The sequence below is a fragment of the Gobio gobio genome, assembly GCF_949357685.1.
Source record: "Gobio gobio genome assembly, chromosome: 12".
Taxonomy (NCBI): Eukaryota; Metazoa; Chordata; class Actinopteri; order Cypriniformes; family Gobionidae; genus Gobio; species Gobio gobio.
Genome location: NC_137105.1, coordinates 54,983,421 through 54,997,614, shown reverse-complemented (window position 1 = coordinate 54,997,614; position 14,194 = coordinate 54,983,421). Strand labels below are relative to the sequence as shown.

At 46.0% G+C, this 14,194-nt stretch overlaps 1 protein-coding gene across 1 annotated transcript; it reads right to left on the bottom strand.

Moving 5' to 3' along the window:
• Positions 1-862: 862 nt before the first annotated feature.
• On the bottom strand, positions 863-1,411 carry LOC307134792 (complement C1q-like protein 4; the record flags this gene model as incomplete). The annotated part of the gene is made up of 2 exons (XM_079830789.1): positions 863-1,176; positions 1,270-1,411. The coding sequence occupies 2 exons, from the start codon at positions 1,409-1,411 to the stop codon at positions 863-865; spliced, it is 456 nt and encodes a 151-aa protein (XP_079686915.1).
• Between the last annotated feature and the right edge of the window lie 12,783 nt (positions 1,412-14,194).

Sequence of the window (14,194 nt, the reverse complement as noted above, 5' to 3'; positions counted from 1 at the left end):
CCTACATACCGATAGTCTTGAACCAGACTGACCGTCTTAGAACCAGAACTACGGCGGCACTCCCAAGTGCAATGCTTCACCCGCTTGACGCACAAACCAAAACACTGCAAAAAGTCCCAAAACAAACAAACAGTACAATCACCTTATGTGAAAGTAACGCTGAGCCTAGCAGGGAATACAATCATTCGTTGACAACCAATCCACAAACGTTTATAAACATAGTACCTTTAAATCGAGGCGACTGTGATAACCAAATGAGCATCGTAGCAGCAAATGAATGAATGAATGGGCTTACGCAAGTCCAATGCGCGTTCGCGTCTATCGTTTACAACTATGAAAGCGATCTCCCACATCCAATGTTGTCCCGACAATACGTTTGAATCGGCGCTTCAACAAACTTTCTGTTGACTCAATATTGCGGCGTATAAACTCAAAATCAATCCAAACGCCGCGGCAGGCTAAGACATGTGGGTTAACACTGAAGACGCGCCACGCTTAACCACTATAAAAGGTCTTTTTTGCTCTATTTCGCAAGGAACAAACACTTACTTCAACAGATGTTCTTCGTGAACTGTACAAAATACCTCAGTGAAATCACAGGAGATGTTGAGGAGAACAATGATGGTAACAGTGGCTGTGAAGGTGCAGTGACGGTGGCGTTGACGGTCAACAGAAAGTTTCACCCCATGCTCACCCTGCCGCCATGATCCAAAACCCTTGCCCGCCACACAGGTGAACACACACATTAATACACCCACAGTAACCGATGACGCCACTTAGCGCACGCACATACACAACAGTATAGAAAGAAAGGAAATACCATAAAAGACCAATCAAACCCAATTTATGGCTCCTACATGTCTCATGACTGTTGTGTTTGCTCCAGGGTGTGTTTTATTGACATGGGATTGATCAGAAACCCAGTAAACACTGTGACATTTTCTGAACCCCAGATCCACTTGTCCTTTGTGAGTAGCATATAGACTCGATCCCCTTTCTCCAACAGCAGCGTTAAGCCGTTTCCTCCATTCTCTGGAGAACCTTCACTCTTGTGATGAACTGCTGTTGCTTCTTGCTTTCCATTCCTCATCAAGACCAGCCTTGTTCCATGTGTAACTCCACAATGGTAGAAGAAACTGAAATAGTAAACTCCTCGTAGCGCTGCTGTGAATATCCCTGTTAAAGCGTGACACAGATCTCCATGGAACAGCTGGACATGCATTATACACGTGTGTTGATATTGTTTTCAGCGGTGTGGATGAACAATACCTGTGGCCTGGTTGTAGGCATCACCAACATTAGTGTAGACATTCTTGTAAACCAGTGTCGTATCTTTGTCAACTGGTCCAAAGAAACCCTTGGATCCTAATGAAGCTGAAAACACCAGCTTTGGCTTGTCTGAAGAGAACATACGCCTTCTTAAAATGAGGACAATCGGCTCAGTAGCAATGCAAACAAATGATATCGGCCTAGAACACTTTTTCAAACACATTTCTATGCAAAACAAAGATTATTGGAGCGTTTTATAGGGGAAAAAACTAAACACTATTTCAGTCTGTCTACTTCAAAACTCCATATTTAATTCAATGGGATTCATGACATTTCTTTGTCATTATTTTTGAAAACTGTAAATCCTCCAGCAATAGTTTTTCCCCAATAGATATTCTAGCACACAGGTCTTCAAACACATCAGTCTCACCTCGGCTTTCCTTCTTGAGTTCCTCAATCTGAGCTTCACTGTCAGCCAGTCTGAGCTCCAGAGCTTTGAGTCACGTCTCCATTCCTCCAAGATCCTTCAGTAGTTCTGCACATATTCCCAGAGGACAAGTACGCGGGTCGTTTTCATCTTTAGTGCTCAATTCAGAGGCCACTAGTTCAAATATAAGACATTTGCACAGAAGCAGAAGAACTGCTGTTGTTAAGCTCATTCTTAATGCTAAAGTGTGTTAGAGATGTGTGTGCTGTATTCATCAGAATGCCACAAATCTGACGCTTTTATACCGTCATCTGCAATAATTCACATGTGATGGACAATTTAGCCAATGCCAGGCAAACACAGCATATGACTGTTTCTCAAAAACACTGTTGCTCTACATTTGTGCTTAATGTTTCACAAATGGATGCAATATTGACAGACTAAAGCTGTGGATGTTTTCTTTGGCAGCTTCATCTGTAAAAACACTGAACTCTGGACGTTCACTAATGCTCACAAATCGTCTCGGTTACGTATGGTAACCCTCGTTCCCTGAAGGAGGGAACGGAGACGTACGTCGGACGTACCGACGAATTGGGATCACTTCAGGGAGCCCCTATCAGCTTCGAGATATAGAGAACAGGCCAATGGGCCATTGGCGTGCGAGATTTGCATCTCGCACTCCGCCCCGCGCCGCGGGTATAAACAGGAAGCGAGAGCGAATGCACGCTGTTTTTCACTGAGGAGCCGAACTTAGTGGCTCAACCTGCAGTGATGGTACAGCAACTGTGGCGACGGGACGTACGTCTCCGTTCCCTCCAACAGGGAACGAGGGTTACCATACGTAACCGAGACGTTCCCATTCAGACGGTCACGTTCGACGTACGTCGGACGTACCGACGAATTGGGATCCCCTATGGAAAACGCCACAGTTACTACCACTTCCAGCGCCCAGCGATGAGCCCCTCAGACCCCGGTCTGATGCGGGCGGGAAAGTTCACGCAGGGAGAGTCCAAGCTGCTGTTCCACAAGACCCATTCAGCTGACTGTATTGGATAACGCTGGGAAAGCGTGCCTGTGAAGGCAGCTGCGGAAGCCACATCATGCCCAGAGGGAGTTAACATGTGGAGAATACACGTATGGGCTGGCCGTGGGCAGCACAACATACGGAAGTCCCAGGGGTGGCCCCGGCCAATTAGTGGAGGGGGAACAACACGTACCTGGAACGGCAGAGGACACTCTGCCTAGGGAAAGACACGGGCTCGCCGTAGGGAGCCGTACCGTGGAAGAATACACACATGGGACCGCCGTGGGGGTCACTACATATGGAACCCAGCCTAACACAAGTTCCACCAATGCATACGAGTGTTAGACCTGGCGTCGAACGCTCCGCCACGTCCGACTGCCGCGGGTTGCGGAGGACTCAACAGGGTTCGCCGATCCGGGGAACTCGACTGGAGCAGAATAAGCGCACGCATCCGTCTACCATAGGGGAGGGAATGGCGCAGCAAGCCGACACTAGAACGGGCACTTCGGTGTTACTGACTATGGGAAGTGAGCACACAGGAAGAAACCGGCTCTACACGGAGGCTATTTAATCTAGCGAACGTGTTAGGTGTCGCCCAGCCCGCAGCTCTACAAATATCTGTCAGCGAGGCGCCACGAGCCAGCGCCCAGGAAGAGGCAACACCCCTAGTGTAGTGGGCTCTTAACCCGAGCGGGCAGGGCACCTCTTGGGACTGATAAGCCAAGACGATGGCATCCACTATCCAGTGGGCCATCCTCTGCTTGGAGACAGCCTTTCCCTTCTGCTGTCCTCCGTAACAGACGAAGAGCTGCTCTGAGGTCCTGAAGCTTTGCGTTCTATCCACGTAAGTCCGGAGAGCACGGACGGGACAGAGAAAAGCTAGGGCTGGGTCTGCCTCCTCCGAAGGCAGCGCTTGCAGGCTCACCACTTGGTCCCGGAAGGGAGTAGTGGGAACCTTGGGCACATATCCAGGCCGGGGTCTCATGATCACATGAGAGTTACCGGGCCCGAATTCCAGGCACGATTCGTCAACCGAAAATGCCTGCAGGTCCCCTACCCTCTTGATGGAGGCCAACGCAGTCAGGAGTATTGTCTTTAACGACAGAATTTTCAACTCAGCTGACTGCAGAGGCTCAAAGGGTTCTCTCTGTAGTGCAGTTAGCACCAGAGTTAAGTCCCAAGAGGGTATGGAGGGAGGACGAGGCGGATTTAACCTCCTCGCCCCCCTAAGGAACCTGTCGACCAGATCGTGCTTACCTAGAGATTTTCCATCTACTAGCTCATGATTAGCGGCGATAGCGGCAACATAGACTTTGAGGGTGGAGGGAGACAGCCTTCGCTCCAACCCATCTTGTAGAAAGGCAAGCACAGATCCGATCAAACATCTTCGGGGGTCTTCTCGGCGAGAAGAGCACCAATCGACGAACAGGTTCCACTTCAGCGCATAGAGGCGCCTCGTAGGGGGGCTCTAGCGGAAGTGATGGTGTCAACTACCGCTTGCGGTAGGTCACCTAGAACCTCCGCGTCCCGTCCAGGGACCAGACATGGAATTTCCAGAGGTCTGGACGCAGGTGCCAAGGGTGCCCCGTCTCTGAGTCAGGAGGTCCTTCCTCAGAGGAATGGGCCAGGGAGGTGCTGTCGCAAGGAGCACTAGTTCCGGGAACCAAGTCCGGTTGGGCCAATATAGAGCAACCAACAGGACTTGCTCCTCGTCCTCCCTGACTTTGCACATTGTCTGCGCTAAAAGGCTCACTGGGGGAAACGCATACTTGCGTTCTTCCCGGGGCCAGCTGTGGCCAGGGCATCCGACCCGAGGGTTCCCTCGGTCAAGGAATAAAACCACTGACAGTGGGTCGTCTCTGGGGAGGCAAACAGGTCTACCTGTGCGGCCCCGAAACGACTCCAGATTAGCTGGACCGCCTGGGGATGGAGTCGCCATTCTCCCGGAAGCACCGGCTGACGTGACAGCTCGTCGGCTGCACGATTGAGCAGGCCCGGAATGTGAATGGCACGAAGCGACCTCAGATGCTTCTGACTCCATAAGGGGAGATGGCGGGCGAGTTGTGATATGCGACGAGAGCGTAGACCACCCTGTTTTTTGACGTACGCAACGGTCGCAGTGTTGTCCGTACGGACCAGAACGTGCTTGCCTCTGAGCGGAACTTTGAAGCGGCTGAGTGTAAGACGAACTGCTAACAACTCGAGGCAATTGATATGCCATTGCAGTTGAGGCCCCGTCCACAGACCCGAAACTGCAAGCCCATTGTACGTGGCACCCCAACCCGTGGATGAGGCATCCGTGGAGACAACGGAGTGCCTGGACACTTGTTCTAGGGGAACTCCCGCCCGTAGAAACAAAGGGTCCGACCATGGGCCGAAGGTTTGGCGGCACCTCGGAGTCACTTGGACACGGAGGGAACCGCTGTGCCACGCCCATCTCGGGACTCGATCGTGTAGCCAGCATTGAAGCGGTGTCATATGAAGCAATCCGAGCGGCGTTACAGCGGCTGCGGATGCCATATGCCCCAGGAGCCTCTGAAAATGTTTCAGTGGTACCGCTGTCCTGCCTTTGAACGAATTCAAGCAGTTCAACACTGACTGGATGCGCTCCTCTGTGAGGCGCGCTGTCATGGCGACCGAGTCTATCTCCATACCGAGAAAAGAGATCCTCTGTGTGAAACAGAGTTTGCTCTTCTCCCAGTTGACCCGAAGTCCCAACTGGCTGAGGTGACTGAGCACCTTGTCCCTGTGTTCGCACAACTGCTCTCACGACTGGGCAAGGATCAGCCAGTCGTCGAGGTAGTTGAGAATGCGAACACCATGCTCTCTCATGGGGGCAATGGCCACCTCCGCAACCTTCGTAAAGACGCGGGCGACAGGGACAGGCCGAAGGGCAAGACGCGGTACTGACATGCCCGTCCCTCGAACGCGAAGCGCAGAAAGGGCCGGTCGAGGGGAAACGAGAATGAAAGTACGCGTCCTTCAGGTCGATCGCTGCAAACCAATCTTGGGGACGGACGCACCTGAAGATGTGCTTCTGCGTTAGCATTCTGAACGGCAGCCTGTGAAGGAGCCGGTTCAAGAATCGCAGGTCCAAGACCGGCCATAACCCGCCGCCTTTCTTGGGTACAATGAAGTACGGGCTGTTGAACCCGGACCTCATATCGGCTGGAGGGACCGGCTCCATCGCGTCCTTCGCCAGTAGGACTGCGATCTCCGCCCGGAGCACGGGGGCGCTCTCCTTCGCTACTGGGAAGTGAACGCCCCCAAACTTAGGGGGACGCCTGGCGAACTGAATCGCATAGCCGAGTCTGATGGTACGGCCCCGAGATGGGCTGGGAAGCTCTAGCCAGGCTTCCAGACACCGAGCAAGGGGATTAACCACAGACGTACCCGCAGCGGGGCAGCAACGCGGAATGCAGGGATCCGACTCGGACGGCATGGAGCGGCCCGAAGTGGGATCTGAGTGTGCTGTGCAACACTTACCTGCGTCCGCGGAGGGGGCGTGCGAGTGTGGGGAGGCTGCTTGAGTGCGTTCCCACAGCCGGCGCCCCCTGCTGGCGAAGGGAGAGGCGTCTGAGGGTGGCGAGGCATGGGAGCGTCGACCACCGCCAAGCGCGCTCCCAAATGAAGGAGGGGCTGAGCGTGGCAAGGCTTTGTGGCGTTGCGCACGGTCTGCCTCACCTCCTTCCGCAGCGGGGAACAAGAGTGGCGAGGCATAGCGTCGCGCACTGTTGTCCACGCACCGCTGAGAAGAGGGGAATGAGAGTGGTGAGGCTTTGTAGCGTCATACACTGCCATTCTCGCCCTCTTGTGGGGAGGGGAATGAAAGCGGCTAGGCTCTGTAGCGTCACACGCTGCCATTCCTGAACTCCCGAGACCCAGAGGTATTGGAACTGCTCTTTTTTTTTTTTTTTTTTTGGGTACCACTGGCTGTTTTTAACATCAGTGGCGAAACAGAATTACTAATGGTTTTCCACCCGGCCCTCCTCCGGGGAAGAACAGTTCCAGACCAAATCCGGGTCAATTGTGTTTCTGGACCAGGGTGGACATCGTCTAGCCAAGGGCCAGTGCTGTGCGCAGCTCAACCTCGGCTCAGAACTACCCTCGTGGACTAAGCAGGGCGGAGGTGGCCTGCCAGTGGCACTGCCACCCCACCGATGAGGGTAGTGAGAGAGAGGAAAACTTTATACAGATTATGGCCCTATTGGTGTTCCATATTTTGGCACCAATAGTTCCACAATGCCAAAGCCTTCCAATGCACATCCGAAAAAAGGCAAGGGGCAGGCAAGGCGATTTACGCGTTGCACTATGCCTCAGCCATCCGGGAAAGCATGGCTGTCAAGTATGAATCTGATTCAGCACGAGCGCCCACTATTACGGTGGGAATCTCAGCATCATCTTCATTTTCAACACATAACAGCCCTCTCTCCGATGCAGCGATTGACATCTGTCCTCTGCTAGAGCCCCAAATGAAACGCTAGGTCCCCTTTCAAGGACCAGCAATCCCATCTGTAGGCTACCAGCAGACACGTGAGACAGTGGGCGTGGCCGTGAGACGGCACACGGCGCGCTGAACACTCAAGCCCTTATGAAAAAGGCAAGACGAACAGCGCGCCGACGTGGCTATGCACTCATGAGAGAGCATAGACCACCCACGAACACAGTCTCAACATGCTTGCGATGCGATAGAGGAGTGAGGGGCCCACAGAGATGTACGCGGCGGGGAAGCCTCACTGTAATCCTCAGGCCACCCAGGCTTATCAGCCAAAATAGTCCCCCCTCTGGTGCACCAGAAAAGAGACTAGATCGGGGTATAAGCGAAGGGACTCAACCCCGTTTGAGGCATCATAGTCTCGACCGCGCATCGGAGGCGCCGAGTGACGCGCGCAGAGTTGCCGTGGCAACCCGCGCTGTCACCCGGCAGCCAGACGGCACACGGCGCGCTGAACACTCAAACCCTCACGCGGAAGGTGAGATGACCAGCGCGTCGACGTGATCCCGTTCCCCTGAGAGAACATGGATCACCCACGAACACAGTCTCAACATGTTTATGCGAGAGGGATCGTGGCCGTCAGGACAGGAAACAACCGCATCCAGAAACGCACGAGTGGAATGACGTCTTGAAAAAGACGCAGTGTCACACCCGTGTTGCTCTTTTGTGAGGAAACGCTCTTTAAACAGTGCTGAAGCACCCAGGGGAAGACCGCGGCAACACACAGGTGGTAAGTGCAGTCCTGTGGTGCACTCACTGAAACAAACGCCCTCACCAAACCGACAGTTGCTGTGAGAACAGCAGTTTGTTATGCTGATGCAGCGGTGAACATGCGGTCGCGCTGATTGTGCCTTTTCGCCAACACAGAGCGTCCTTTTCGTTCTCTGGAGCATCTCTCTTGCAGATAGGCTCTCTTTTAGAAAAGCAGTCTTGCTTCATCAACGCCGTTCGGCTCCGAAGTGAATGACAGCGTGCATTCGCTCTCGCTTCCTGTTTATACCCGCGACGCGGGGCGGAGCGCGAGATGCAAATCTCGCACGCCAATGGCTCATTGGCCTGTTCTCTATATCTCGAAGCTGATAGGGGCTCCCTGAAGTGATCCCAATTCGTCGGTACGTCCGACGTACGCCGAACGTGACCGACTGAAAGGGAACTGTGTTTTAGAACAGCACTTGTGATATGGATGAACACATCTATATTATTATCATGTAAAGCTGTTTATTTGTAATGTTTTTAGAATATCATGTGTAATACACATTGTTAAAAGCGCTATATAAATAAAGTTGACTTGACTTGACTTGACTTAATATTATAGCCAGTAAAAGGGGGGATTATGAACAGAACAAATCTCTGGAAATCCCCTTTGAATCAAACCTTTGACTTGTGCACTATGGGATGGCAGAAACTGTAAAGTGCTTGATGTCCCACTGACACCTGTTGTCTTGATCATGCTCATGTGTTTGATGATAGTCATTAGTTTGGTCTTTATAGCTCTCGTGTTCCCATTGGTCTGTGTTTAGCTTTGCCCGTGTAAGCACTGTTCCGTAAGTTGACGTGAGCCGAGCCGTGTCTTTGTTTGCTTTATGTTTGCTCATGTTTGGGAAATAAAGCTGCACTGGTTCTCCAACATGCCTGCAGTGACTCATGACAGAACGCTGGACTGTCCAATATGAGCAGCAGTTTGAGTATTTCACCTTCATCAAGACAAACATCAGGAGAACATCAAGCACAAAGAACATCACAGGGACGCTCAGAGAATGCTGGGAGAAGTTAGAGAATGTTGTTTTCTCTCAATGTTACGAGAATGTGTTTGAACTAGGAAAACATTACAAGACATTATTTCAGGAGCGTTTATTACTAACATTTCCACAACTATTACATAACGTTAGTGAAAGTTCCCGTTCCTCTTTTCCTGTTAGCTGGGTATAAACAGAACACACACACTTTTTCTGTTGTGTTGTTTTCCACACGTCTTGTTAGATTTGACATGTGGGATGTTTTTTGGGTGACCAAGCTTTTCATGCTTACTTATTTATTTTACTATCATTATTGTATTATTTTACTATTATTTGTTGTTTATAGTTGCTGTTCTTCAGTTTATTGTATGTACTTCTGCTGTTATTTTATTTTCTCCCTTTATTTGTAGTTCATATATGAATGCTGCTTCAACACAATTCACATCATATGACAGATTCATAATTGTATTTCTCTTTTTATTTATTTTTTATACTTAGAACTATCCTTGTTCTGTTTCCATGGCCCTTTTTATTAACGAGAGACGGACTATAATACATATATGGGATATTTCAGTGGCATCTGTAATTGTTTGATGTTTTCTGTTTATGTGGAGGAAAAGAGAAACAGATTTGACTTGTGCTGTCTAGTTATGTTTGAGTTTGTGTTCTTGCTTTAGAAAAAGTAAGCTTTGCTCTTTATGACTCCATGTTTTGGACGGTGTACCTCCAGAGACTCTCACACAGTTTAGTGGAACTACTACTACTACAGTCAAATGGGAATCTTAAAGTAAAGTTTGATCTGTTATTTGTGTGTTCAAATATTTAATGTTCTTACTTTACTGTGAAATCCAGACCTGTGGCTGTAAGAAATGAATGGCTTACATTTGACGTTCAGACGTTTTCATAACATTTCCAGAATTATAGAATGGCCTGTTCCTCTAACGTTCACATTAACCAGGAAAAACATTGAGAAATAGCGTTTTCATAACTCAGTGTGAATGTTAATCATAGAGCATATTTCTGTCCGCTGGGGAGGAGTGTGTTGAGGAGTGGCTAAAGTTATCTCAGGGGGATTTTAATGATCTGGCCTTGAAGGACATTTCTTAAGGCTATCGCTGGTCTCTGGAGCTCTGGGCCTGCACTGTAAAAAATCCAACTTGCAAAAAGTTGTAATAACTAATATATATTAGTTAACTGGACAAAAAAACTAAAAAAAGTTGACTTGACAAGTGGAAATAAGTTGGTTCAAAAATTGTCTGACCAACTTAATTTGAACTGTTGACTGGACATGCACATGCAAGTTTACATACACACATGTTGGTTTGGTGGTTGGAGCATGCGTGCTTTGCATGCAGACGGAGCTCACATGGAACGATAGCGCCATTTTGATCGTCAAAAGTGCAGCACGAGATCACAACAAACTTCATCGTTTAAAGTAAGTAATGGTATCTTTATTGTTTGACTGGTTTTGAAAATAAAGTCATAAGTAATGTAGTGTCACTGGACAAGCTTATTTTAAAGCAAGTTTGCATGAACGTTCTTAAGGAAAAAATATGTTGCAATCGAGGTTTTATCTTGCACATCTTAGAACTTCATGTTTTGCCATCCTGGCTATATTTATCACAGTTATCGAAAATAATGTGGGATTTGTCACTCAACTCAAAATATAATCGCGTTGTTTATTACCTCAGAAAACACCGTCAGAGCTCACATGGAATGATAGCGCCATAAGTTACAGTACGAGATCACGACAAACTTCTTCATTTAAAGTAAGTATCTTTATTCATTGTATAATATTAATTAGATTGTTAAAATGTTTGTAAAACAACAGATAATAAGCATTTTGTTTAACACATGCAATCTAACATACAATCTAACAAATCTTACTTCATGTTTTGCTATTCTGGCTATATTTATCACAGTTATTGGAAATAATGTGCGATTTTTCATATAGACTAAACTAAAAGTATATGTGTGTTGTTTATTACCTCAGAAAACACGGTCTGAGCTCACATGGAATGATAGCGCCATACAGAGATCACGACAAACTTCATCGTTTAAAGTAAGATATTCATTTGATTATATTCCTGATTGTTAAAATGTTTGTAAAACATCAGATCATAAAGAATTTTGTTTAACACATGCAGTCTAACTAACAAATCTAACTTCATGTTTTGCTATTCTGGCTATATTTATCACAGTTATTGGAAATAATGTGCAATTTTTCATATAGACTCAACTAAAAATATATTTGTGTTGTTTATTACCTCAGAAAACACGGTCTGAGCTCACATGGAATGATAGCGCCATACAGTACGAGATCACGACAAACTTCATCGTTTAAAGTAAGTATCTTTATTCATTTGATTATATTCATTAGATTGTTAAAATGTTTGTAAAACATCAGTTTGATCATTAAGCATTGTTTAACACATGCAATCTAACATACAATCTAACAAATCTAACTTCATGTTTTACTATTCTGGCTATATTTATCACAGTTATTGGAAATAATGTGCGATTTTTCATATTGACTGAACTAAAAATATATGTGTGTTGTTTATTACCTCAGAAAACACGGTCTGAGCTCACATGGAATGATAGCGCCATACAGTACGAGATCACGACAAACTTCATCTTTTCAAACTTCATCGTTTAAAGTAAGTATCTTTATTCATTTTATTATATTCCTTAGATTGTTAAAATGTTTGTAAAACATCAGATCATAAATAATTTTGTTTAACACATGCAATCTAACTAACAAATCTAACTTCATGTTTTGATATTCTGGCTAGATTTATCAGTTATTGGAAATAATGTGCAAATTTTTATTTTATTTTTTTCATATAGACTCAACTAAAAATATATTTGTGTTGTTTATTACCTCAGAAAACACGGTCTGAGCTCACATGGAATGATAGCGCCATACAGTACGAGATCACGACAAACTTCATCGTTTAAAGTAAGTATCTTTATTCATTTGATTATATTCATTAGATTGTTAAAATGTTTGTAAAACATCAGTTTGATCATTAAGCATTGTTTAACACATGCAATCTAACATACAATCTAACAAATCTAACTTCATGTTTTACTATTCTGGCTATATTTATCGCAGTTATTGTAAATAATGTGCAATTTGTCTCGTAGACTTAACTCAAAAATATATTTGTGTTGTTAATTACATCATAGAAAACGCTGTCGGAATTCACATGGAATGAAAGCGCCTTATGCTGCGTTCACACCAAACGCGAATAGAGCGTCCGGAGCGAATGATTACCATGTTAAGTCGATGCAAACACGCATTGACGCGCGTCTGGATGTCCTGCGGCGCGTTTTAGCGTGGCGCAAAGGACGCAAATTCGCCTCGTTCGCACGTCCAAGTGGTGCTTTTTGTGCATTCACGCGTTTCAAGCGAATTCGCGTCTGACGCCCAAGTTGAAAGATCTGAACTTTGCCATCTATTCGCGCTGTGTTAACCAATCAGGAGCCTGCTCGCTGCTGTCACGTGGTAAAGTGACATGATGAGAATCCCAGCATAATTTAAAAATACTGTTATTGTGTCACAAAATGTAGTTTTAAGAATTTTTCAAGCAAGAATGTAGTTCTTTAAAGCTCAAATCTGTGGTTTATTTGTAATCGCCTATTTGCAAATTGTATCTTGCGGTTTTGGAGTTGTGAGATCCAGGCGATAACCGTGCGCTCGTTAACCCCGGCGAGAGCAGCCTTACCTCGGCCAGTCCTTCTAGCGTTTGCCGCTGGCTCTGATGTCTCTGTAGTGGTTAAACATGATATATAATTCCTCTTGTGTAGATCTAACAGGCGATCTTTGGGCTCATGAATCTATCATTTATTGCCTGTCAAATTGTTTTGAATGAGGGCAAAGAGAAGTTTCATAACTTTATTTTTTAGGATATTTAAATATACATGCAGTGAAGATAATCCAGGTAGTGCGTTGCCTGGACCACATTTGTGTGGCTATTAATGTTTAATATATTTTTTTTATGAAAATGAAAAGAGACAGAGTGGTGTTTCATGACATATTTCTCCTGGAGCGCCTTGAACACACGTCTATTTAGCTTCAAACACTCGATTTATACGCACGTCCAAAATTCGCTGTGGATGTGCGAATGGATTCAAAATGTTCAAGCATCCAACTAGACGCGAATTTAACGCTCCATTCGCGTTTGGTGTGAATGTAGCATTACAGTACAAGATCACTATTTTTACCAGTTATCGGAAATGTGTGAAATGTGTTGTTTATTAGATCACAGAAAAAGCATGATAAAGTGGATTAGTTATATTAAAGGAACACGCCGACTTTTTGGGACTTAAGCTTATTCACAGTATCCCCCAGAGTTAGATAAGTCCATACATACAATTTTCATCTCCGTGCCATAACTCAGTCTGATGCACCCACCGCTAGCCTAGCTTAGCACAAAGACTGGAGGTAAACGGCTCCAGCTAGCCTACTGCTCAATAAGTGACAAAATAATGCCAACATTTTCTTATTTACATTGTGTACTAAGACCAACGGAAAATGAAACGTTGCGATTTTCTAGGCCGATATGGCTAGGAACTATACTCTCATTCCTGCGTAATAATCCAGGAACTTTGCTGCCCTACCATGGGTGCAGCGGCACAATGATATTACACGGCACCTGAAAATAGTATCCAGCACTCTCTCTGTGTAAGCAGGTTGTCACGTTGATGGAAGTTAGACTATTTTCAGGCACTGTGTAATATCATTGTGCCGCTGCACTCATGGTAGGGCAGCAAAGTTCCTGGATTATTACGCAGGAATGAGAGTATAGTTCCTAGCCATATTGGCCTAGAAAATCGCAACGTTTCATTTTCCATTGGTCTTAGTACACGATTTAACACATCACAACATGTAAATAAAAATGTTGGCGATTGAATTTAGCATTAATCAGCATATTTCAATACACTGTTCTTTATGATCATTATGATCAATGACAGCCTCACTGACAGTCATCATTCACTTGCATTCTGTAAATGATAAATGATGCAATTAAATATAAATTAGCATTATTAAAAGAATATGCAACCTTTTATAATGTATATTATATCAAACTGTTACATTCCAACCACTATACAAAGATATGAAGTATGTGTCAGGTGTTTTGTTCATACAATGTAGGTCAATTGGATTCAAAACTTTTATTAACATACAAAAGGACAGTTCAGTATGTACATTGCAAAACTATGATATTTGGTTGTTT